This window comes from Panthera pardus, unplaced genomic scaffold (assembly GCF_024362965.1).
Source record: "Panthera pardus isolate Hobbes unplaced genomic scaffold, ASM2436296v1 HiC_scaffold_12, whole genome shotgun sequence".
Classification (NCBI taxonomy): Eukaryota; Metazoa; Chordata; class Mammalia; order Carnivora; family Felidae; genus Panthera; species Panthera pardus.
Window position 1 is genome coordinate 19,590,780 of NW_026526677.1, and position 27,377 is coordinate 19,618,156.

General features: G+C 39.0%; 1 protein-coding gene across 4 annotated transcripts in view; it reads right to left on the bottom strand.

Annotated features, from left to right (window-relative positions):
- Window positions 1-832: 832 nt before the first annotated feature.
- Window positions 833-27,377, bottom strand: part of TTC17 (tetratricopeptide repeat domain 17) — a 125,075-nt gene continuing 98,530 nt past the window's right edge. For all 4 annotated transcript variants that reach the window (XM_053899821.1, XM_053899820.1, XM_019470159.2 and 1 more), the window contains 3 exons: window positions 5,842-5,961; window positions 4,065-4,208; window positions 833-2,000 (listed from right to left, as the gene is read on the bottom strand). In XM_053899821.1, coding sequence (XP_053755796.1) covers window positions 1,869-2,000; window positions 4,065-4,208; window positions 5,842-5,961 — 396 coding nt within the window. In that variant the 3' untranslated portion in view covers window positions 833-1,868. The remainder of the gene's footprint in view (window positions 2,001-4,064; window positions 4,209-5,841; window positions 5,962-27,377) is intronic.

Below are 27,377 nucleotides of genomic sequence, written 5' to 3' on the forward strand. Positions count from 1 at the left end.
AAACCCACCAGAGTGAAAAACAGAGAGATCAAAATTTCTTCAGGTGGCATTTCTATTAAATACACTCAAGCTCCTCACCTTCCAGCTAGGAATCACTGTTGGAAGCAGTTGTTTTTTTTTTTTAAGTTTGTTTATTTCAGAGAATGAGTGAGTGGGGGAGGGGCAGAGAGAGGAGAGAATCCTAAGTAGGCTCCATGCTGTCAGCACAGAGCCTGACATGGGGCTCGAACTCATGAACCGTGAGATCATGACCTGAGCCAAAACCGAGAGTCGTACACTTAACCGACTGAGGCCCCAGGCTCCCCAAGCAGCCACCAAGCTTTTGGATCAGGGTCCAGAAATGGAACAAAACTCTTAACGTGAAAGAAAAATCATTTATTTCTAGAACTGGGAAAAGAGTTGGTGGCAGGCCTGAAGACCTCCGCCAACAAGAAGAGCTAACGTTCACTGGCTGCGTAGTGTGTGCCCGCCCACGACATGACCCTCACCAAGGTTCTCCAAGACGCTTACATGGATGAACTTCAGGATCAGTGCTCACCCTGAGGGGATGTGACTTTGTGACTTAGATTATTCTTCCTTTCCCGGGAAGGTCAATTATAAACCCAACTCTAAACACTTGCTGATTGTGCATCTTTGCCGGTCAAATGTATCATGCTGATCAGTTCATCAGCCATACAATCTAGTGATGGATTATTTCTCTCCTCACCTTGCTGTTGTGGAAAGAAAGATAAAGACGACCCAGGACTTGAGAGGATCAGATCCAGAGGTACCATTGGCTTCAGAGCTGTCCACGTTAGTCTGCTTTTGAAGAAAAAAACACACCACAGACCTATTTTGCTCATAAACAACTTTTATTTTTGTTCTCAGTATGTGCCCTTGAAGATTCCAAAACGTCTGGAGTTTCTGACTCTCCTGGGACCAGAGGGAAGAGCACTGTACGGAAATACTCAACCTTGGTGCGTCGCTCTCTCCTGAGGAGCTAAGTCTGAAGGCCTCAGAGAGAGGGAGCACACACTCACACCTTATTCCAAGGCGGGTAACACGGTGAACAAAGAATTAGTAAAACATAGACTCGGTCTGTAGAGGGCTTCAAATATACATATTCTATATATATAAACCTGTTATATAGGATTTCAACTTATTGGTTTCCTTGTGATTTGTAAGTAAAGTACAAATGATATAGATGGTGTACACGGCTGACTTCCCCTTCTCAGCCCCCCTCCCTCCCCAACATAAATTACATCACAAAGGTCAGGTGATCCTAAGAGTTTCTGTTGTTGTAAATATTTTGTTTTAAAAATCATTTCCCCTTCCTCCCCTGCAAACTACCTCTGAGAGTTTGTAACATAGCAGCAAGGAACGGACGCGACCGAGGACAGCATGGATCTAATGGGGGGAGCGCACAACGTTGCTTCTCACTGGCACCAGATGGGCTTTTGCATTTCCACTGACAACAGAGGCTACGACAGGAAGCAGAGAATGTGCAACGCGGTTTCATCCTCCGCCCGAGAGGAGGAGGAGGCTGGCTGGACCACTGAAGAAAGCCCTAAAGGCATCGAGGTTTTGGAGACAGAGCGCAGCTCCAGAAACGTCTTGGCTCAGTATTTACACGGTATCTTTCGGCTGCATTTTCCTTTTGAGAAATCTGTGTTGCGGAGGTTGGCTGGGGGAAAGAAGGAACTTAAAAACAAAACCAAACCAATTCCCACGTATGTAAAAGTCCTGTTTTAAGTCTTACTCAGTTATTCTCACACATGTCATTAAAAGTAGATACTGACAATGATTGGTTTCTTTTCTTATCTTTTTTTTTTTAAGAGCATGAAGGGAGAGAGAGAGAGAAAGAGAGAAAGAGAGAGAGGAGGGATGCACTAGGGAGAGCGCCGTCCCTTCTTCAGCATCAAGTGACACTGGATAGTCTGGATTCGGTTCTTGGCCGGAACAAACTCAGGCTGCAGCTTCAGCGTCGATTCATACCACACCAGTGCTTTTTCAAACTCTTCCTGTGAGAGGCAAAGGGACAGACGTGAGAGGGATACCCAGCTAAATATGTGTCATCGCTGGTTTCTTCTCGAGAAGCGCCTCTGTGCCAGTCGCAATGCTGCTGTATTTTCTCAACAGGTCTACATCTCTGAGGAAAACTCCGAGGTCTGGAAGGAAACAACTACCTCCACCCCCAAGGTACAATATCACAAAGAAAATGAAGGCAGAGCCCAAGAGCCAAAATGGAAGGGGAGATCACCTTTACAAAAGTCTGGCCCAACATTGGGAGGCATCCTGGAGGTAACAGTGAGAGCCATCATTCCTGAGTACCTGCTCTGTGCTGGGCCCTGTGCTGGGTGCTTTACAAAATCCCTCCATTGAATCCTCACAGAAACTTCTAGAACTATGCCTGGCAAATGCTCCTTATGCATCTGCCTGAGGTTTTGTTACTACAGCCAGAGAGATGGAAGTAAAGTCAGGTATCTCAAAGTCAGGTATTGTAGATTTTCACACAGCTTTTTTGTTCTCCCTAGTGTTTAAAAATACAAACATTGTTTGGAAATGATCACGGCCATTTTGAAGGCATTAATCTTTTACGTAGACCAACACTCTCAAAGAAGAGCCCAAACCAACTGGTTGAATGATGCCTCCTAGGCAAGTGAGAGGCAGAATTTCTCATTCATAGTAGCAAATTTCACATTTACTGAGGACAAAAATAGCTTCTTTGATTTTAAGAAGCAGAGAGGGAAATCTGCACATTCAGCAATACCTACCTGGCCAAATTATACTTGCCGCCTTTCAAGTCAAGGATGACACATAAAACTTAGAGCTTTAAGCTGCTTATTCTATTAGCCTTTACTGAGAATACCTTGGGTATTGCCCCATGTGAGACACCCAGCTTTAGATGCAAGTGCAAGGCATGATCCTAATGTTAAATTCAGCTATGACAGCTTCTAGAGGACCCCTGGGATTTTAAGTTCTGAAATTGGTCCTTGTTTCTGACCAGAACAAGGGTTCCGGATGATGGCTTTGGTATTTTCTCTGTAAATGGGATAACATGTAACCAGTGGCACTCCAGCATTCATTAAACATTTGAAGAGACCTGGTATGTGCCAAACACTGTGAAGTGCTAGGAACGGAAAGATGAAGAGGAGTCTCTTCTCCAAGGAGCTCCTCGTCTAGGGGGAGAGACGGACACTTAAAAAAGATTATAAAACAAGGTGAAAATGTGGCAAGAAAAACATGCACAGGGCATCATGAGTGCAATGACAGGTACCTAGCCCAACCTGAAGGCAAGAGAATACAAGTGTTTATGTCCATGTGAGCATTAGGTAAGTTTTTCTGGCTCCAGAAAACTGTAGGTAACTCTGACACTATTGTTAGTGTTAAATTCATGCGGAAGAGCTACACAGTGCAAATACTTAGGTGAGTTTCATGTAGTATATTTTTATCTTATTTTTAAAAATGCTTATCTATTTATTTTTAGAGAGACAGAGAGAGAGGGAGAGAGAACAGGGGAGGGGCAGACAGAGAGGGAGACCTAGAATCCCAAGCAAGTTCCATGCTGTCAGTATAGAGCCTCATGAGGGGCTTGAACTCATGAACCATGAGATCCACGACCTGAGCCGAAATCAAAGAGTCAAAGGCTTAGCTGACTGAGCCACCTGGGAGCCCCTTATGTACTGTATTTTTTTTTTTAATTTTTCAAATGTTTTTATTTATTTTTGAGACAGAGAGAGACAGAGCATGAGCAGGGGAGGGGCAGAGAGAGAGGGAGACACAGAATCCGAAGCAGGCTCCAGGCTCTGAACTGTCAGCACAGAGCCCGACGTGGGGCTCGAACCCACAGACCGTGAGATCATGACCTGAGCTGAAGTCGTATGCTCAACCGACTGAGCCCCTGTGTACTTTTTAATGCACAAACACTTTAGCCATAAAATATACCTTTGGTGGACCTAGCAATTTCAGACACAAAATGTACAGGAAACTGGAGGACACTGATAGTCAAGGAAGTTTTGCAATCAAAGGTGTGCCCGGGAGAGAGGGGCAGAGTCGGTGTGCTCTGCCCCCACTACCAATCTCACCATTGCCACGTAGACGTTGCCCAGCGTGAAGTGGTTCACAGCAAAGTGCGGTGCGATCTCTACTGCCATGGTGGCTACTATGACAGCGTCATTCCAGAGCTTGGCATTGTGCAAGATATTAGCCAGGCTAATCAGGGGCACATCCTGGGAACAGAAGGAGAATGGCGAGAAGGGAAAGATACTGGTTTTTGAGCTTTCATTCTTAGTTGTTCATAAATAATGCAGTAGGTTTTTCCTGGTCAATGACTGAGTAATGAAACTGAACTTGCTGGTCTTCTATTTGCTACTGGCCTGTGATAGATAAGGCGATTGCGTGAGAATATAAACCAATGCATTATTTCTTTCATTAGGAAAGTCTAGCCTCAAAACACAAAGCAGAAATGTCAACTGAGTAAACAATCTGCTTAGTGAAGTTGGTGGTTTACGTTCTGGTATAGGCTCCCATCTTGTTGCAGATTGGTAATAAACGGCTCATGGACTGACACCTGTCCATAGACCACACACTCTGAGTCATGCTGCCACAGAGTCAAAGTGCCTTCTGCAAGGTCCACAGCATAATTTCTTGAAGCAGGGGCTGGTGAACTTTGGCCTACAGGCCAAATCTAGCTGGCTGCCTGTTTTTGTAAGGTTTTATTGGAATGTAACCATTCCCATTCTTTTACGTATTTCTGTGGCTGTTTTATGCTACCATGGCAGAACCGAGTGGCAAGAACAGAGGCCGTCTGACCTACACAGCCTAAATTTCTTAGCGTGTGGCCCTTTACAGAAAACATTCTCTGACCCCTGACCTAGAGTGTTGGCCCTTGCTGCTGTCTAGCAGTACAGAGCACAGGATGATAGGCTGAACAAGTAGCGACATTTTTATCATCACAAATATTTATGTCCTTTAAATGTGTTACCCAAGCAATTACCACCTGAATCACACAGTCTGGAGTTCTATAGGAGATACAGAAGACACAGGAAAGGAGGACCCCTCTGTCCTTACTGGACACTCACAGAGTGCAGGGCATTACGTGAGGCCACAGAGGTCTCATAACGTGCCCAAGGGCACAAAGCTAGCAAGGGGCCCAGCTGCATTTGGAACTCAACAGTGCCTAAAAGGAAAGGTGAGCTCCTTCCACCACTCATGAAGACATGAGCCATGTCATCAGGAAGTAGGAGATGTGGAGATTAATGCAGAACTCAGCACATGTGGACACAAATGTGCTGTTAAAAAGCTGAACATTCTCAGTCATCATAATTACAACTGGCATTTTTGAGAAGACTGATGTTACACTGAGTTAGCAGGGCTTTTTGAAGTTTTCGTTTTTGTGGAAAAGGTGAAGTCAGATGAAGACCAGGAACTGGCCGATATATAAGAAGAGATGGAAACTGCTTCAGTTTCTGTGTCTGGAAGCAAGATTAAGTCAGCAGTCTAAGCAAAACAAGTGTAACAGGCTTCCAGGCCTCTGGGGATGAGCTAAACCCAGAACGACTTGCAGGGTGACAGGCTGCCTAGGCCAGTATGTTTTATGCCAGGTGGCTCTGAATAGAAAGAAACACCTTCCAGTGATCCTGAAGACCTTCCCCCAAGTTCCCATTTGCTGAGGCAGGAAGGCATGGTGGTGGGTATAACGTCCAGGCTTGTGGTAGCATAAGTGGGGTCATAGGTTCTTCCAGCCTATGCTATTTTGCCACTTTCTTACTGGCTAAGAATGAGGACGGCTAGTTGAAATCTCAGAATAAACAATGGAAAGGACCAAGAGACAGAAATTCACACCTTCTGAGTCCCACTCACCTTCATCTGGTGTGGAGCATAGTGGAGGGCCTGGCGGAGGCAGTCAATTGCCTTCTTTCCTTGGCCTTTTACTCTCCAGTAGAGGGCTGCCATGCTGGAAAGGACCCAGGATGTCTGGTTCTACAAAGGAATGGTCAGTTGAAGCTGGTGTCTCTTAAACATACGAATTTACCACCAAGACTCAGAACAGTAACATGCATTCATGACCACGGAGTACTTACTAGGTGCTGGAGGCAGCCACACATGTGCATCCTCAGTAACCCTAACAGCAATCCTACGGGCTTGATACTGATATTACAGCCTTTTATAGATAAGAAAACTATGACTCAAAGAGATTGTCTTGTCCCAATTTGCTCAACTATTAAATAGCAGAACTATGTTTCATGCCCATGATCTTTTGGAATTAAATTTACTTAAGTTTTTGAACAGGTAACTCATTTACATGTTTCAAAGACCAGAAGGTATGCAAAGTTATACAGTGAAAAGTCTCCTTCCCATTCTTGTCTCTATTGTATACAAGTAAATAGTATTTTTAGTTTCCTATGTAACTTTCCAGGGTTTCTTTATGCTTTATATAAGCAAATATGAATACAGGCTGATACTCCCATCTTTTCATATGAGGTCACACTTTACTTATATAAAAGGTAACATTCACTTGCACTTTGTTTTCTTCACTAAACAATACACCTTGGAGTTCTCGCCACATCAGTGTATGGAAAGCCTCCTCGTTCTTTTATTATCAGCTGCATTATTATTCATTGTATGGATGTTCCATTATTTATTTAACTAGGTCCTTATGAATGAATACTCCTCTCTCCCCCAATTTTTTACTATTACAAACATCACTGAAAAAATAACCTTAGGTATAGTTTTGCATTTGTGCCCGTGAATTTGTAGGATACATTTCCAGATGTGGACAAGGGAATACACATGTCATTTTGATAGATACCATCACACTGCCCTCCATAGGACTGTAACAATTCCTCACCAGAAATACATGTGTCCCTGTTTTGTTATAGCCTCACCACAGTCTGTTATTAAACTCTTGGACTCTTTGAGAGGTAAAGAATGTGGTTTAAATCTGCATTTCCCTTCTTATGAATGGAACTGACCATCCTTTCATGTTTGACAGCCCTTTGTATTTCCTTGCTGTGAAGTAGCTGCTCTTATATTTTGTTAAGAGGTCTTTATCTTCTCTATTTGAAAAAGCTCTTTATTTATTAGAGAGATTAGTTCCCTGCTATGATATGAATTACAGATACATTCTCTCAGTTTTCTGAAGTCCACTTTTGGACCTATGGTGCTTTTTGTTATATAGATTTTGATTTCTGCGTAGCTCAGCTTATTAATTTGGATGGTCTCTGGATTTTCAGTTGTTGCTGAGAAGGCCTCAGATTATCAATAAATTTTACCATGTTTTTTTCCCCAGAACTTTTATAGTTTTATTTTTCACACTGAATTTTTTTTAATGTTTATTTATTTTTGAGACAGACAGAGAGAGAGTGAGCGAGCAGGGGAGGGGCAGAGAGAGGGAGACAGAATCTGAAGCAGGCTCCAGGCTCTGAGCCGTCAGCAAAGAGCCTGACCCAGGGCTTATACTCACAAACCCTGAGATCATGGCCTGAGCCAAAGTTGGATGCTTAACCTACTGAGCTACCCAGGTGCCCCTTATTTTTCACATTTAAATCTTTGATCCATTTGAAATTTAACTTGGTGTTTAAGAAAAGATATGGCTCCAATTTTATTTTTTTCCAGATGGCTACTAAGTTGTCCCAATAATATTTAATGAATAATTCATCCCTCCTCCCACACCAAGATGCTACCTCTACCATACACAAAATTTCAGTACTTAATTTAGGTCTCATTTTGGATTTTCCTTTTGATGGATGGACTCTCAGCCAATACAGATGAAGCAATCAGAAAACTTACCCTGCTTTCTACTTTATTTCTTTCTTCCAGTCTAATTTTTTGGTAATTTTATCATTCTTCATTGTCAGGGCATATAGTATTTATATTCTGTTCTATCACTCCATTTCCCACTTTTGTTTTCCAATTGGTTCTGCAGTTAAATATATTCATTGATCATTGACATTACTTTTGTGTGGCTTCCCCAATCATCTTGTGGTTGGCTGAGGTTCAGCCCAATACTGTTGATGGGAACAATATTCTTTGCAATTTTTGTTATGGGCTGAATCGTGCTCCACCAAAATTCATGTTGAAATCTCAACCTTTCGTACCTCAAAATATAACTGTATTTGGACAGAAGGTCTTTAAGGAGGTAATTAAGTTAAAATGAGGCCGTCAGTGTGAGGTCTTAATCCAACACCACTGGGTTTCTATGAAGGATTTATAGAAGAGGAAGAGATACATCAGGGTTGTGTGCACAGGGGGATGACCCTGTAGAGGGGCGGTGAGAGGCTAGCCATCTGAAGTCAAGGGGGGAGGCCTCAGAGGAAACCGACCCTGTCAGCACCTGGATCCTGGACCTGTGGCCTCCAGGAATGTGAGAAAACACATTTCAACTGTTTAAGGCACCCAGTCTGTGGTGCTTTGTTACGGTAGCCCTAGCAAGTTAATATAATCATATGTGTTCAAAACTTTCTGTCTGCAGCCTTCATACCTGAAGGACAGCTGGTTGGATACAAAACCATGGCTCCTTCTTTCCTTGAATAATGTGTTGGCATTCCTCCATTGCTACTTGGCTTGGATGACTGCTGCAGAGAAATCTGAAGCTGCCTGATTTATTCTCCCCTCAGTGATTTGATCCTGTTGACTGGCTCCTCGAAAGGATTCTTTTTTAAAAACTAAAATGATCTTTCTTTAATGCCAATATTTCACACATACAAAAGAACATATTTATATAATTACATGTATATATAGTAATCATATAAAAATATATACTTATGCTATAAAGCATAAAATAATGAATATCCCAGAAACTACCACCCTAGTGAAGAATGAACTTGCATGTATCTGTGTGTGCCTTCCCTGTTCCATCCTCTTGCCTTTTCTCCAGAGGCACACACTATCCTAAATGCTGGGTCTGTTATTCATTGCTGTTTTAAACACTGTCCCATCACTCACACACACACACACACACACACACACACACACACACACACACACACGCTTCAGCAATATTCAATACTTAGTGTGCTTCTTCCTGTGCATTATAACAGTGGTATAATACTGTAAGGAGTCTTCTGGGACTTGAAGTTTTTACTCAACACTATTTCTAAAATTCATCCATGTTGTGTATAGCTTGTAGCTCATTCAACAGCTTTGCTGCATGGTTAAATGTCCACTAGGTGAATATACTAGAATGTATTTATCCATTTTCTGTAGATGGGGGCTCTGAGTTACTTCCTGTTTTTACGTTTCCTGTTGCAAATAAAAGTGCAGAATTTCTCCAGTGTAGAGTAGATATCCAGGAGTAGGATTGTTGGTTCACAAGATATGCAAATGTCCAACATAACATGAGAATGTGAAAGTGTTCCCTAAAGGTGTTATGACGATCTATAATCCCATCAGCAATGTTTAAGAGTGCTTCTTGCTTTATATCCTAATTTTTGGTGTCATCAGTGGGGGTAAAATAGCATCTTAACTGTGGTCTTAGTTTGCATTTACTGATTATTAGTGAGACTGAAAATTGTTTCTTGGTGTTTATTGGCCGTACACATCTTTTTTTCAGTGAAATGTCTGTTAATATCTTTTATATATCTTTCCATTTTATTATTTATCTTTCTCACCAATTTATTTACATGTTCTGCGCATCAGTCCTTGTAGGTTGAATATGTTATACATTGTTTTCTCTCACTCTGTCTTCTAATTTAAAAAATGTCTTCAATTTACAAAAATGTAAACTTTAAAAATAGTTGAACTTATTCATATTTTCTCTTCTAGTTTGTGCTTTTATAGCTTAAGAAATCATCTTATATTCCAAGGCCAGAAAGATCACCTCCTACATTTTACTCTAGTTAAAAAAACATTTTTTTAATGTTTATTTATTTTTGACAGAGCACAAGTGGGGGAGGGGCAGAGAGCGAGGGAGACAGAATCTAAAGCAGGCTCCAGGCTCCGAGCTGTCAGCACAGAGCCCAACATGGGGATCGAACCCACAAACCGTGAGATCGTGACCTGAGCCGAAGTCGGATGCCCAACCGACTGAGCCACTCAGGCACCCCTCAGGTGCCCCATTTTACTCTAAATTTTAAAGTTCTGTCCTTGATACTCATGGGATTCCTTTGTTAAGTGATGAGGTGAGGATGGCATTAGCTCAGCACTGCCCAGCACAGCTTCCTGCAAAACCCCCTCTCTCCCTATTGATCCTCCACGGTCCCATGTGTGTCAGAGTTGGCTTCTGGGCTTTCTATTTAGTTCCTCCTGGTCATCATTTCTGTTTATCCTTGAGCACATGGCATTAGGTCTTGCTTTATAATTTTTCATAAAGGTGAGGCAATTCTCACACCCTAATTTTTTTGAGTGTCGTGTCTATTCCTTTACCCTTCCATATAAATATAAAGGTCTGCTTTTCAAGTGTCATAAAAAAAAAAAAGCTTGTTGTTATTTTGATTATAACAGCATTGACTCTATAAATCAAACGGGGGAAAAGTGACATGTTTATGATGTGTGTTGTCTTATCCATGAACATTATATATCTCTCTGCTTATTTAGGTCTTTTAAAATGCCTTTCAATGAAGTTTTATCACTTTGTGCAGACAAGGCATACCAATTTTTGTTAGATTTACTACTGGGAGGTTTATATTTTTGTAACAATGGAAATACATTCTGAAAATTATGTTTTCTAATACTCTGTGCTGCTATATAGAAATGCAGTTTTTTTTATCGACTTTATAGGCAGCCATCTTGACAAAAATGCTGTTATTTCTTTAAAAAAATTTTTTTAATGCTTATTTATTATTGAGAGACAGAGAGAGACAGAGCATGAGCATGGGAGGGGCAGGGAGGGGGAAGACACAGACACAGCTGTCAGCACAGAGCCTGATGCGGGGCTTGAACTCACAAACCGCGAGATCATGACCTGAGCCAAAGTTGGAGGCTTAACCAACTGAGCCACCCAGGCACCCCAAAAATGCTGTTAGTTCTAAAAATTTGTCTGTAGCTTCTTCTGGGTTTGCTATGTAGATAATCACATCATTTCTCAATAAGATTTTGGGTTTTTTCTTCCTAATATTTATGCCATTAATTTCTTTTTCTTGATTTACTGTACTTGCTAGGACTTTTTAAAATTTTTTAATGTTCATTTATTTTTGAGAGAGAGAGAGAGAGAGGGAGATATAGAATTTGAAGCAGGCTTCAGGATCTGAGCTGTCAGCACAGAGCTGGATGTAGGGCTTGAACTCACGAACCGCGGGATCAGGACCTGAGCTGAAGTCAGATGTTTAACTGACTAAGCCATCCAGGTGCCCCACTAGGACTTTTGATACAAGTTTGAAAAAACAGTGGTGATGGAGGGCATTCTCTTTTCTGATTTCAAAGAATTATTTTAAATATTTCCCCTATTAAGATTCATCTTTGCTGTAGATATTTTGTTGATTCTTCTCATCAGATTAAGGAAGTCCTGGTCTATTCTTAATTTGCATTAGCTTTATATCATGGATGGTATTGCAGAAATGCAATCTATTGAAATAATTTCATAATTCTTTAATTTGGTTGATGAAATACAAGGTTTGCCTAAAGTTAGACCAGTTTTGTATTTCTGGGGTAAACCCAACTTGATCAAGGTGCACCTTGTTAAAGAAAAACATACGCAATTGGATTTAGTCTGTTAATATTTGGCTTATGGTTTTGATACCTATGTTTATAAGTGACCTTAGTGTATTACTTTTCTTTTGCATAATGTCTTTGCCTAGTTTTGCTTTCAAGGTTACAGTAGTCTCATCTCAAGGAATTGGGAAATTGTTCCCTTTTCTGCTGTCCAGAAGAGTCTGTTTATATTGAGATAGTGTAATTCTCAAAAGTTTGGTAGAATTCACATATAAAATCAATAGACCTTGCTGTGTTCTTTGGAGAAGATTTTTTAAAGACACTGCTTTCATTTGAGTTATAATACCCAAATCAATTTGGGTAATTACATTTTTCTAGAAATTTGTCTTCTTTACAATTGTTTTCAAATTTGTTGGCATAAAATTGGTAATTGTATCACTGTCTTATCTTTTTAGCTGTAGCTATGGTTCCCTTTTACCTCAATCTTGGTTATTTATGCTTTATTTTTTTCTTGATTAATTTTGCCCGAACAGTGCTTCAAAGAAACAACTTTTGGACTGGTGATTTCTATTTCATTGATTTCTGCACCTAATAATAGAACTTAAAAATGCTTACATAATCACTAAATTCTACTCGTGAAATCATTATTACCCTACATGTTAACTTGCATTTAAATAAAAATTTAAAAATACATATATATAAATTAAAAAAAAAAAAAGAAGCATACCATGGATACCAAATAGCCATTGATATACACACACACACACACACACACACACACACACACACACACACACACAAAGCTTAAATCAAAAGAAGTCTAAGTTGGATGTTTTAGTAAAAATATAGGACACTTATAGCTTAGTACTGAGGGTGAAACAGCATATTTCTTATATAGTAAGATATGGGTAAGATCTTACTATGGGTAAGATAGCATATTTTGAGAACTTGGTACTTTTTAAAATTTTTTAAATTTATTTTTATTTATTATTATTTTTTAATTTACGTCCTAGTTAGCATATAGCACAATAATGATTTCAGGAGTAGAATTCAGTGATTCATCTCCTACATAGAATACCCCATGCTCATCCCAACAAGTGTTCTTCTTAATGCCCCTTGCCTGTTTAGCCCTTCCCCCGACCTGCAACCCTTCCAGCTACCCTCACTTTGTTCTCTATATTTTAAGTCTCTTATGTTTTGTCCCCCTCCCTGTTTTTATATTATTTTTGCTTCCCTTCCCTTCCCTTATGTTCATCTGTTTTGCATCTTAAATTCCACATATGAGTGAAGTCATGGTATTTGTCTTTCTCTCACTAATTTTGCTTAGCATAATACACTCTAGTTCCATCCACATTGTTGCAAATGACAGGATTTCATTCTTCTTGATTGCCAAGTAATGCTCTATTGTATATATATACCACATCTTCTTTATCCATTCATCCATCAATGGACATTTGGGCTCTTTGCATACTTTGGCTACTGTTGATAGTGCTGCTGTAAACACTGGGGTGCATGTGCCCCTTCGAAACAGCACACCTGTGTCCCTTGGATAAATACCTAGTAGTGCAATTGCTGGGTCGTAGGGTAGTTCTATTTTTACTTTTTTGAGGAACCCCCATACTGTTTTCCAGAGTGGCTGTACCAGTTTGCATTCCCACCAGCAGTGCAAAAGAGATCCTCTTTCTTCACATCCTCACCAACATCTGTCATTGCTGCCTGAGTTGTTAGTCATTCTGATAGATGTGAGGTGGTATCTCAGTGAAGTTTTGATTTGTATTTCCCTGATGATGAGTGAAGTTGAGCACTTTTTCATGTGTCTGTTAGCCACCTGGATGTCTTCTTTGGAAAAGTATCTATTCATGTCTTTTGCCCATTTCTTCACTGGATTATTTTTTTGGGTGTTGAGTTTGAGAAGTTCTTTATAGATTTTGGATACTAACCCTTTATCTGATATGTCATTTACAAATATATTCTCCCATTCCCTAAGTTGCCTTTTAGTTCTGCTGATTGTTTCCTTTGCCACGCAGAAGCTTTTTTTATTTATCTTGATGAGGTCCCATTAGTTCATTTTTGCTTTTGTTTCCCTTGCCTACAGAGACATGTTGAGTAAGAAGTTGCTGCAGTTGAAGTCAAAGAGGTTTTTGCCTGCTTTCACCTCTAGGATTTTGATGGCTTCCTGTATTGCGTTTAGGTCTTTCATCCATTTTGAGTTCATTTTTGTGTGTGGTGCAAGACAGTGATCCAGGTTCATTCTTCTGCATGTCACTGTCCAGTTTTCCCAACATCATTTGCTGAAGAGACGGTCTTTTTTCCATTGTATATTCTTTCTTGCTCTGTCAAAAATTAGTTGGCCATATGTTTGTGGGTCCATTACTGGGTTTTCTATTCTGTTCCACTGATCTATGTGCCTGTTTTTGTGCCAGTACCATACTGTATTGATGATTACAGCTTAGTAATACATCTTAAAGTCTGAAACTGTGATGCCTCCAGCTTTAGTTTGCTTTTTCAGGACTGTTTTGGCTATTCAGGGTCTTATGCTGGTTCCATACAAAGTTTAGTATTGTTTGTTCTAGCTCTGTGAAGAATGCTGGTGTTATTTTGATAGAGATTGCATTGAATATGTAGATTGCTTTGGGTAGTATCACCATTTTAAAAACATTTGTTCTTCCAATCCATGAGCATGGAATATTTTTCCACTTTTTGTGTCTTATTCAATTTCTAATAAGCTTCCCATACTTTTTCAGTGTATAGATTTTTCACCTCTTTGGTTAGGTTTATTCATAGGTATTTTATGGTTTTTGGTGCACTTGTAAATAGGATCAATTCCTTGATTTTTCTTTCTGATGTTTCATTATTGGTTGATAGAAATGCAACTGACTTCTGTACATTGATTTTTATATCCTGCAACTTTGCTGAATTTACGGATCAGTTCTAGTAGGTTTTTTGGTGGATCTTTTGGGTTTTCCATCGAGAGTGTCATGTCATCTGCAAAGAGTGAAAGTTTGACTTCCTCCTTGCTGATTTGGATGCCTTTTATTTCTTTGTGTTGTCTCATTACTGAGGTTAGGACTTCTACTACTATGTTGAATAACAGTGAGACCTCGGTTCTACAAGGTCGATAAATCAACAGCTGATTCTGATAGCATATAGTGAGTCATGTAAACACTCTGTGCAGTTCTGCTTACACAATAATAAATAAATGTTAGAGTGCAACAAAAAGGATGGAGCTAGAGTATACTGTGCTAAGCAAAATAAGAAAGAGAAAGACAAATACCATATGATTTTAATCATATGTGGAATTTCAGAAACAAAAGAGCAAAGGGAAAAGAAAAGAGGGAGAGAAGCAAATCAAGAAATAGACTCTGAACTATAGAGACAAAGTGATGGTTACCAGAGGGGAGGTGGGTGGGAAGATGGGGAAAATAGGTGTTGAGTATTAAGGAGGGCACTTGTTGCAATGAGCTCTAGGTGATGCATGCAAGTGTTGAATCACTACGTTGTACACCTGAAACTAATACTATATTATAAGTTAACTAGCTGGAATTTAAATAAAAACTAAAAAAAAAAGAACTTGAAAATGCAAGAATCAAAAACTGAGAGAAGACAAATTCAGAATTATAGTTGTAGATTTCAACATGCTTCTCAATAACTGATAGAAGAATTACACAAAAAGATCAGTAAAGATAAAGAAGACACAAACAATATTATCAAACAACTTGACCTAAATGACATTTCTAGCATACTCTAACAGTAGTATTCTTTTCTGATGCACATGGAACATTTACCAAGAGATCATATTCTGGGTCATACAACAAGTCTGAATAAGTTAAAAAGAATTTAAGTCATACAAACTATGTTCATTTACTGCAATGGGATTAAATTAGAAATCAATTAAAGAAAGAGATCTGGAAAATGCCCAATAGTTGGAAACACAAAGAACATACTAACTTACAGATCAGAGAAGAAATTAGGAGGAAAATTATAAACTATGTAAAACTGAATGAAAATGAAATATGACAAAATTTGTGATGTGTAGCTAAAGCAGACACCTACATTAGAAAAGCAAGGGCTCAAACCAATAACCTAAGCTTCCACATCAAGAAACTAAAAAAACCCCAGCAAATTAAATCCTAAGCAAGCAGAAGACAGGAAATAATACAGAACAGACATCAATGAAAGAGAAAATAAAAAACAACAGAGAAAAATCAATGGCTCCAAAACCTTGAGTTCTTGGTTTTTGAGAAGATCAATAAAATTGACAAATTTCTAGTCAGTCCGATCAGGAAAAAAAAAAAGGGAAAAGACACTAAGTACCAATATCAGAATTAAGAGAAGTATGTTACTACAGATCCCACAGATACTAAGAAAATGAGAAAAAAAATATTACAAACATCTTTATGCCCATAAATTCAACTTAGATGAAGTGGAATAATTTCTTTAAGGACACAACTAATAAAACTCACTCAAGAGATAATTGAATACTTTTACTAAAGAAATTGAATTTGTTAGAAATCTCTCACAAATAATCCTGGCCAAGATGGTTTCACTGCTGAATTCTATCAAATATTTAAGGAAGAAATAATAGCACTTCTCTATAAACTGTTCTGGAAAAATGAGGTGAAGGGAGCACTTCCCAATTCATTATACAAAGTCATTATTAACCTAAGAACAAAATTAAACAAAGTATTACAAGCAAAGAAAACCACAGATTAACACACTTCATGAATATAGATTCTGACACTGATTGGCTCATCAATAGTGGAGAAAGGTATTTATGCTGGTATTTGTCAATTTCTTTCAGTAGAGCAATCTTTTTTTGCTTTATGTATTTTGAGGTTATTGGGTATGCTAAGTTTAGAATTGCTATTACCTTTCTGGTGAACTAAATCTTTTATCATTACATAGTCATTTCCTCTGCCCCTAATAATTTTTTGTTTTGAAATATGTTTTTTTCAGGTAATTAATGTATCTACTCACTTTTTTTCAACGTTTTTTTTTTTTTTTTTTTTTTTTTTTTTACTTATTTTTGGGACAGAGAGAGACAGAGCATGAACGGGGAGGGGCAGAGAGAGAGGGAGACACAGAATCGGAAACAGGCTCCAGGCTCCGAGCCATCAGCCCAGAGCCCGACGCGGGGCTCGAACTCACGGACCGCGAGATCGTGACCTGGCTGAAGTCGGACGCTTAACCGACTGCGCCACCCAGGCGCCCCTCTACTCACTTTTGATTAGTATGTATCTGGTATATCTTTTCCCATTTTTCCCAACATTTATGTTTTAGGTATGGCTCTTATTAAAACATGTAGCTCCTTTAAAAATTTCCAATTTGACATTATTGTGACTGTTCCATTACAGATTTTAAGACAGTTTACTTCTTGGATTCTATTGGTTCTTATCAATTTTTTTTGTTGCTCTTGTTCTGATTCTTTATTGCGCCTTTTCTCCTCCATTTTGTCATTTCTCGCATAAGTTTTTTTTTGTTTTTTTGGTCCTCCCCTTTCTACCTTCATAATTTTATCCTCACAGGTTTGGGATTTGTGCATTCTTTTTAATAGTTAACCATAAATCTTCACTCTATTTAACTTAAAGTCCAAGCGATATATTAACTCACTCCTCAACATGAAGAGAGCCTTTGAACACCTTGACTCTGGTTACTCCACCTTCAAATGTACGTTCTGTTTTGTCCAGTATTTTAGTTTAGTCATTTCTCTTAAAATCCCACAAATTATCCTTTTCTACAGACAGTGTCTGTCTGGGTTTGCATGCCTACATCATTTTATTTGCTTAGCAAATCTTTTGCCTGAGACAATCCTTCTTTGGCTTTCATACAGAGAAGTTCCCTGAGATAGGACTCTTGGTAGTAAACTATTACCAGTTTTTTATTTTGAAATACCTTTCTTATTCTATCACTGTAAGGCACACAATTCTAGGGGGGCACAGTATCCTTTCAAAACTATCATCTGGGGGCGCCTGGGTGGCTCAGTCGGTTCAGTATCTGACTCTTGATTTTGGCTCAGGTCATGATCTCACGGCTCGTGAGTTCAAGCCCTGTGTCAGGCTCTATGCTGGTGGTGTAGAGTCTACTTGGGATTCCCTCTTCCTCTCTGTCTGCCCCTCTCCCTCACACTCTTTCTCTCTCAAAATAAATACACAAACTTAAAAAAAAAAAACCTATCATCTGGCTTAGAATGTTGCTATGACAGGCTGTCATTTGAAACATCATTCCTCTGTATGGCAGATATCTCTGTCTAAATTGTTCTTCACTGATGTATCCCAAGCACTTAAAAAGTATTTGGCACACAGTGGAACTTTACTACATATTTTTTGAATGAATAAATTCATGCACGCATGCTGTGATACATACGAAGTGATCAGATGTAAATGCCAAATTTTATAGCCTGCTTTGTGGTACTGTGACTGGAACTCTGCAAACCATATTTCTCCTTTGCTAGAGGCTTGTTAGGTTCTGCAGATGTGCACACTGGGAAATTGGCAGGCAAGGGGGAGAAACGACTTTTTTCTTCCTGTTTGCATGTTGCTCCCATCAGTGTCATTTTAGCAGCAGCAGCACTTTGCTCTTGAAGACCCAGCCTCACTACACCCCTTCACAGTCGGGCTGTGCTCCTTCTTCAGAAGCAGAAGCTCCACTTGCCAGAATTCCTGTGAACTCCTAGATTTTGGAAAACCTCACTGCCTGCCTGGGAGCCAGGCCCAGCAGTTGGTATCTCTGGCTTACCCCAGGAGGTGTTTCCTTTTTTCTTTTTCACCCTTCCACAAAAACGTAATCAATTCTCTAAATTAAATTGGCTCTTCTGAAATACCTAATGTCGTTTCCAGTTTCCTGACAGTACCCTGACTGAAATACATTTTTTAAAGATGATCTTTGTCTTTGCTGTTTTACTATACATAATGTAGCTGTGCATGAATGTCTTTTATTTATCCAGCTTGGAATACAGCATATTTCCTGAATCTGCTGATTCACTCATCTTCCTGTCTCTGTAATATTTTAGGTAATTTTTTACACAAAGCTTGCAATTCACTGGTTATTTAATGGTATCTAATTCACTCACTTGAGTATTTGACCCAAATAAGTATATTTTTAGTTTAGGGGTTTTTTTTTCAACCTATACAAACTCATTTCTGATACACTGTTTGCTCCCATTATGAGATAACATTCTTAAAAGTTTTTTTAAGGTTTATTCATTTATTTTGAGAGAGAAAGAAGCACAAGCAGGGGAGGGACAGAGAGAGGAGAGAAGGAATACCAAGGGGACTCTGCACTGTAAGTGTGGAGCCTGACATGGGGTTCAAACTCATGAACCCCGAGATTGTGACCTGAGCTGAAGGTGGACGCTTACTGACTAAGCCACCCAGGTGCCCCTAAATGTTTTATAATGAAAAATTTCAAATAAAATACAAAGTAGAACTTCCATGCACTTGCCTATCAGCCAGCTTCAACACTTATCAACTCACGGCCACTCTCTATTTCATCTAAACCCTCATCCATATTAATTCGAAGGAAATCCCTGACTTCATATAACTTCATCAGTAAATTTTCCAGTGTGTACCTCTTAAAAACCACGTTTAAAGTATAAGATTAATAAAGTTCACCTAAAATACTGAAAATTATTTTTTAAGATCATCAGCATGCAGCTTGTACTCCTATTTCCCCTGGTTGTCTTACAAAAGTGCATTTTGCTTTTATAGTTTGAATCATAATCTAAATAAAGTCCATATGTTGCAACTGGTTAATGTGTTCGTTAAATCTCTTTTGATCTCTAGGGTTCATCTTCATCTAATTTTTAAAATTTTTGAAGAAGAAGTAGGGTTATTTATCCTGTAGTTTCCCACTGACTGGACTCTGCTGATTGTATCCTCAAGGACCCATTTAACATGCTCCTTTGTCTCCTGTATTTCCCAGTAGTTGGCAGTTAGAGGCTTGACTGGATTCAGATTTGAGTTACTGGGGAGGGAATGGGGGCAAAACATTTCACAGGTGGTAACATGAACTTCCAATGCTACCCACATACCGTCTATTTGTGAATTGAGTAGCCAGTGATGTTCACTGCCATAAATTAATTAGGAGCAGCAAAACTGTAATATTCTAATTTTATCAACTCTAGTTTACTAGTTAGAATATTCCTATAAAAAGACTTTTTCTCATCAATTAATCATTTACCCCAAAGTATAGTTCACTTAGAAGGGAAGGAAATATGCTTATTACTTTCTTTTTACTTTAAAAAAACAAGCTGTTCCCATGCATCGCCTAAGACAAAATCCTCCTGGTGAATTCAGGAGTTTAGATATAGTTTAATAAACGTGATGTGTCTCATCTACTGCAGTTGCTTTGTTGATTTTTGCTGCTCAAAGTGCTGCGTTCCATCTTTGGCCAACAGGAGATACACATTCCAGCTGGTTCTGAGTGCTTCGGACACAACCTTTGTTGACTATGGGAGCTTCTTTGCTTTCCCTGACTTGGTAGAAGCCATTTCTCCAAGGAATTCTGGTTCCTTTTAGTAGAAAATGGTATCTAAAGATCAATATGTAGGTACAAAGTGTGCTTACTACTACTGGGTTACTCAATGATATTAGTCTTTTCAGCAAATAAAATTAGGAAATGTGCAAATATACAAAAAAGTCTTGCTAGTATTTCCAATTCAAGACTACAGATGTTTACTTAACATGACTACAGATGTTCACACTTTTATGTCCTTCCCCCAAACCCAAGCTCCAGTTCTCAACATCACCAACAAAACTACTCATTTATCTTGCATTGCATATACCTACAATCTCAGGACAATATCGATATTACTAACAAATGTATTACTGAAAACAGAATAAGGTTTTCTTTTGTGTTTAGGGTAAATCCCATTAGGGAGGTAGTCAAATAATGGGTCTTTTAAAGTCACTTGGGATAGTTTCTCTTGATGTGGTTATACTACCAATTGACTACATAGTTGGGCTCACTTAATTTTACTTTTAATTAGGAATTGCCTTATTAAAATCTGTTTTGTAATTATACAAAATATTTGTTTCCAAAATCATATTGAAAAGACAATGTAGATTCAAGGAAATCTAGCTTCATGCTCAGTCTTTCCTATCCTATTTCCACCTTCCTTCTATGGAAAACCATTGAAAAGTATTTTTAAAAGTTACTCTTCCATTTTAAAATATCTGCATACACCCCCCACCTCACCATTATTTAAAAAGCAAAATAGTAATTGAAGATACGATTTTTTCCACTTTTTTTTTCTTTTTCACTGCCTATATCCTGGAGATTATTTCACAGAGATTTAACAGAAATTGTCTTTGGGGCATCTGGGTGCCTCAGTCGGTTAAGCATCTGACTCTTGATTTTGGCTCAGGTCATAATCTCACAGTTGTGAGATCGAGCCCCACACTGGACTCCATGCTGAGTGTGGAGCCTACTTAAGATTCTCTCTCCCTCTGCCCTTTCCTGCTTTGCATGCATACACGTGCTCTCTCTTCCTCGAAAGAAAGAAAGAAAGAAAGAAAGAAAGAAAGAAAGAAAAAGAAAGAAAGAAAGGAAGAAATTGTCTTTATTATTTTTGACAGCTGTAGAAGACTCCATTGTGTCGATGTTCATACCCAATAAACATCCACAGAGGACTTTTTATTCATTCAGTCTCCTTCTGCTGGGCATTTGGGGTGTTGCCAGTCTGCTATTACAAATCAGGCTATAATCAAGAGCCTTATCATAGGCATTTTTGTATACATTTTTTTTGCCAGTGTACTTTTAGAAAAGATTCCCAAAAGCTGGCTACATAGGTAAATGAATGTATAATTTTGCTAGATACAATTTGTCTCTCCATAAAGGTTATTCCATTTTGCATTTCCACCAGCAATGTATGCATGGCCATACCAATTTCCCCACAGTCTCATTGAGTCTATCAAACTTCTGGATTTCTGCCAATGTCATGGCAAGAAATATCTCACTGTAGTTTTAACTTGTTCTTTTCTTTTTTCTGTTTCTGAGATAGAAACATAGATCATTGATTTTCAGTCTTTTTTATTTTTTTAACTAATATATCCATTTAAGGGCTATAAACTTCACTCAAGCACTGCTTTAGCTGCATCCCACAAGTTTTGATATGCTTTGTTATCATTCATTTCAAAACATTTTCTAATTTTGCTTGGGCTTTCTTCACTGACCCATGGGTTATGTAAAGGTGTACTGCTTAATGTCACCAAAATAGCTGAGGATTTTCCATCTATTCTTTTGTTTGTTTCTTTGTTTTTTTAGTTTATACTGAGAGAGAGAGAGAGAGAGAGAGAGCGAGCAAAGAGAGATAGAATCCCAGGCGGGCTCTACACCATCAGTGCAGTGCCTGATGTGGGGCTTGACCCACAAACTATGAGATTATGACCTGAGCTGAAACCAAAAAGTTAAATGGACACTTAACCAACTGAGCCACCCAGGTGCCCCTGATCTTTATTTTTTTTTTAACTTAATTCAATTATGTTTAGAAAATATGCTCTAAATTATTTCAATATTTTAAATTTTAATTGAGGCTTAATTTATAACTCAGCTTATGACCAACATGGTAAATGATCCATATGCATTTTTTAAATATTTATTTTAAGTTGGCTCCATCCCAATATGGGGCTGAAACTCATGAACCTGAGATCAAGAGTCTCATTCTATACCAACTAAGCCAACCAGGTGCCTGGTCCACATGCATTTTTTTAAAATGAGAATTCTGGGGCGCCTGGGTGGCTCAGTTGGTTAAGTGTCTGCCTCTTGATTTTGGCTCAGGTCATGATCTCACAGTTTGTGACCTTAAGCCCTGCATTGGGCTCTGCGCTGACAGTGTAGAGCCTGCTTGAGATTCTCTCTCTCTCTCTCTCTCTCTCTCTCTTTCTGCCTCTCCCCCAGTCTCCCTCTCTCTCTCAAAATAAGTATTTAAAAAAATGAGAATTCTGTCACAATTTAATGTAAATTAAATATAAATATATAAATATATTATATATATTATACTGGCTCAGATTTGTTTATTAAATAAATTATATAAATATATTGGGTCAAATTTGTTTATTAGCAAGATGGTCTATATTTTTAATTTTTTTTGTCTACTCAGTTCTACCACCTACTGAGAGGGAGGTTGAAGTCTGTTATGATTGTAGACTCATCTGTTTCTCCATTTAGATCTGCCAGTGTTTAATGCTTGTTTTATATAACTTGAAATTATGCTACTGGTTACACATACAGTTTTCTATATTCCTGGTGGACTGACCACTTTATCATTATGAATTGTTTTTATCTGTAGCAATGATTCTTGCCTTAAATTCCACATTGTCTGATGATAGTGTAGTTATACCAGCATTTTTTGTGTAGTGTTTGTATATCTTTTTTCCATCTTTCAATTTCAACCATTTCATATATTAAAGCATATTACTTGTTAAAAAATAAAATAAAAAATATTTAAAAAGTGTGCTACTTGTGAATAGCACATAATCGCGTTCAATATTTTAACCCAGTTTGATGTTAGTACTCTAGTTGGAATACGTAGTCCTTTTGTACTTACCATGATTACTGACACACTGGGCTTATCTTTATCACTTTACTATTTACATTTTATTTTATGCATTTTTACATTTTACATATTCTAGATTTCTATTTTATATTCCTTTTGTCTTCCTTTCTTGCTTCTTCATTGATCAAATGTTTTTTATTGTTCCATTTTTCCTTAACTATACATTCTTTAACTGTTCTTTTAACAATTAGCCTAAAAATTGCACTATGCATCTTGAATTACCCCAGACTAAAAATATAAATTCTTACTTTAATTTTACTACTTTCCTGATAATGCTAAAACCTAACACCCTGCCCATGTGTATTCATGGGAAACTAATCTCATGTTAACCTTTTAGCTGTGTTCCCCTGGACACCTAATAAAGGTACAATGCCAGCCATGTTACCAGGCAACATGGTTATGGCAAAGATGACTGACTAAACTGCAGCAGACTGGGAGGACTATGACCTTTCCTGAGTGTGTCGTTTCTTGTCCCTTGTGGGAACTCTTGGACTCTAGGTGCACAAGACTATTGCAAAAGATACTGATTCCCATGTGCAACTTGAGAGTTCTAAGCCAGAGTTGTTCCCATATTCACTCATGTGGTCTTAATCCTTTATCCCTGAGCTATCACCTAGGGGAAGGGGCAGATAACTGTCCCCGAGACTGCTGCCAGAAAGCTATGGGGACTCGGAAAAACACACAAAGAGCTGCACTGCTGGCTTACTGGGTTTCCTATTCTGTCCTCCTGAGTGAAGGCGAGACCGTAAGTGCCCTATTGAGTTGTGCGGGCATAAAATATTTATCTAACTGGCTCTAAATCCCCTGGCAGTGGGTACTGCAGAATGGACTTTCATATCCTTGGTTCAATATGGCCAAGGCACTGTGACATAAAAGAATGTCCAGGGAGATGCAGATGAACCTGAGATGAAACTGAAGCCTCAGTGGGGGCCAACTTTCCCAGAGTCTGATGGCAAAAGTCTGATATTGTGAGGGGTGCCTGGGTGGCTCAGTCGGTTAAGCGTCTGACTCCTGATCTCAGCTCAGGTCTTGATCTCAGTGAGTTCAAGCCCTGTGTGGAGCCCACTTAAGAAAAGAAAAAAAAAAATTGACATTGAAAAAAAAATCTTTCCCTTGTGGCACTAGATAAAAGCTGGAGACAAACTTATGCTGACAGAAACTGCCCCCCCCCCTTCCCACTGTCCATGAAATGGAACTGAACAGAAGCACAGCTGCAAGTGGGCTGGCTGGCAAGAATGACATTGTCTTGGGGTAGTTGATGCAGCTAGGTGAAACTAGGCATTGATACCTGGCAGGGGGTGGGAAGGAGATACGAGCTTGACTCCGTGTTTGTGACTGGGGCTGGACTAGACATGAGGGTGGAGCAGTGGGGTTGGCTCTTCTCCATAGATCTAATCAGCATGACATGGCGGCCACAGGCCCCTAGCTGGGGAAGCAGGGGACATAAGTGGGAGAACTACCCTGCACCAGGGCACAGGTCGGAAAGGGCTATGTGGCAACCTGGCACACAAACTGGCTGCACTGGCAATGGCAGCTGCGTGGTGTACATCTGGGGTGGCAGAGGCTTCTGAGTATCACAGTGGGAGCGACCTCGGCTACAACCTGGGGCAGTGTTCCGAGAGTTGTGAAAGTGCATACAGATTTAATTCTAAAATGGGGACTGACCTATGTCATCTGCTAACACTCAGTGGTAACTAATGGCAATGTAAACTAACTCCCTAAGGGGACCAGTATAGATGGGCTTTTGAAGAAATAACAAAGGATAATGACTATTCTAAAAGTTAAAGCAAAGAGGATATGGAGATGCTTGTTCTTCTGTGAATGATAAATAGAAAAGGGGCATTCTGCTTTGTCATCGCTGCCATTTTCTAAGGCAGTGGTTTCAAAATGTGATATTCATACCAGGAGTATCACCCAGGAGCTTTCTAGAAATGTACATCCTCAGGCGATCCTAGTCCCACTAAATCAGGAAGCTCAGCAATGAGGTGATTCTAATGTACCCTAAAGTCTGAGAGTTATTTTATTTAAGTTAGTAACTCAAGGTCATGGACGTTGGTCTGTGAGCCCACAATGGAAGTGGTTACTAGATCAACCTTCTAGCTCTATTTCCCTGAAAACCTAATAAAGGGGGAATGTTAGCCATTACCAGGCAAGATAGCTTTTAGTAAAAATGACCTCAGTTGGTAAATTGTATGTGGACTAGGAGGACTGGAAATAAACTATAAACACCTCATGGAAAGCCAGTTTGGAGCTTCCGAGTGCCGTGGTTCTTATAAATAGCTATGCCCTTTCCAGGACTCTGTGTTCAAGGGGCTATCACAAAAGATACTGGTTTTCATATGGAATTTGGGACATCTAAGCCAGGATAATTCCCACAATACATCATTTGACTTGTTCCCTTGCATCTGAACTGTCACCTGGCAGGAAAGGGTGGTGGGCAGAGAATGGTCCCTGGCCTAAGGGAGGGCTCACTCTGGAGGTACACGACTAACAATGTTATAGTTTCCTATCGGAAGATACTACTGTTATTATTTTGTACAGTCATACCCATTTGTATTTAATATTTACACTTTCTCTTGCTCTTTGTTCTTTCCTGTTTGCATCTGGGATAGTTTTCTTTCTGCCTGAAGAAATTCCTTTAGTGAGTTTTAGTGCAAGTCTGTTGGTAACGTACATCTCTCAGTTTCTGGTGGTCTAAAATCTTTATTTAACCTTCATTTTTAAAAATAGATTTTATTTACATAGAGAGAAATGCTCAGATCTTAAGTAAAACGTTCATTTTTGACTACTAAACACAGAGAAAATTTCCAACACTACAGAAAGTCCTTTCAAGCTGCTTCTCAGTCATCCCCTTCCCCCACAAAGCCACCACTGATCTTATTTTTATCACCATAGGTGAGTTTTGCCTGTTCTAGAATTTCATATAGTTGGGATCATACACTATGCACTTTTTTTGTGTCCAATTTCTTTTATTAGCATAAAATGAATTTGAGATTCATCAATATGGATGCTGGATCTTTCTTGATGAATCCATTAGTATAATTATAATCCACTGTGTAAATACACCATTGTTCATCCATTCTATTGGTTGGCACATCATTGTTTTTTGGCTGTTATGAATAAATCTACTGTGAATGTTTTTTAACAAGCATTTTGTGGACATATACATTCATGTTTCTTTAATAAACATCTAGTGGTAAAGTTCCTGGATCATATATGCTTAACTTTTTAACAGACTACCAAATGATCTTGAAAATGACTGTACTATGTTATATTCTAATGAGCAACATAAGAGAGTTCTGGTTGCTCTATACCATCTTCAACATTTGTCATTACTGATCTTTTTCATTTTAGGCCTTTCTTTTCTAAATGTTTATTTACTTTTGAGAGAGAGAGAGAGAAACAGAGTGCAAGTGGGGGAGGGGCAGAGAGAGAAGGAGACACAGAATCCGAAGCAGGCTCCAGGCTGTCAGCACAGAGGCCGATGCAGGGCTCAAACTCACAAACCATGAGATCATGACCTGAGCTGAAGTCAGGTGCCTAACCAACTGATCGACCCAGGCGTCCCTCATTTTAGGCCTTCTAATGCTAGTAGTGCTTCCTGCTTCAAACTTGATTTTTTTCTTCTCATTTAAAACCCCCAATTTTTTTTTAAAGTTTTAGTTTTTGAGAGAGAGAGGCAGTGTGTGAGCAGGGCAGGTACAGAGAGAGAGGGAGACACAGAATCCAAAGCTCTAGGCTGTGAGCTGTGAGCACAGAGCCCAATGTGGGGTTCAAACTCACAAATGCAAGATAATGACCTGAGCTGAAGTTGGATGTTCAACCAACTGAGCCGCCAAGGCACCCCATACTATTTTTTCTGATAAGAGGGCAGCTATATCACCTATCTTTTAGCTTTTTTTTTTGTTTGCATGGTATATTATTTTCCATCTTTACACTTCATCACTTTTGTACCTAATATTTAAAGTGCTTCTCTTATAAGCTGTATATAGCTGGATTAAAAAAAACCATTCCATACTAAATGCTCAAATTATATAATCTTTTTTGCCCAACTACGGATATACTTGGGTCTATACTATTTTACCATTTGTGTCTACTTTTATGTGCCTCTCCTTTTCTGACTTTCTATAGATTAATCAAATGTTTTCTATTATTCTATTTCCCATCTATTAAATTACATTTCCAAACCACTGTTAGTAGTTAGCCTAGAGCCTAAAACTGCATTCTTACTTATCACAGACCAATGCAAATTATT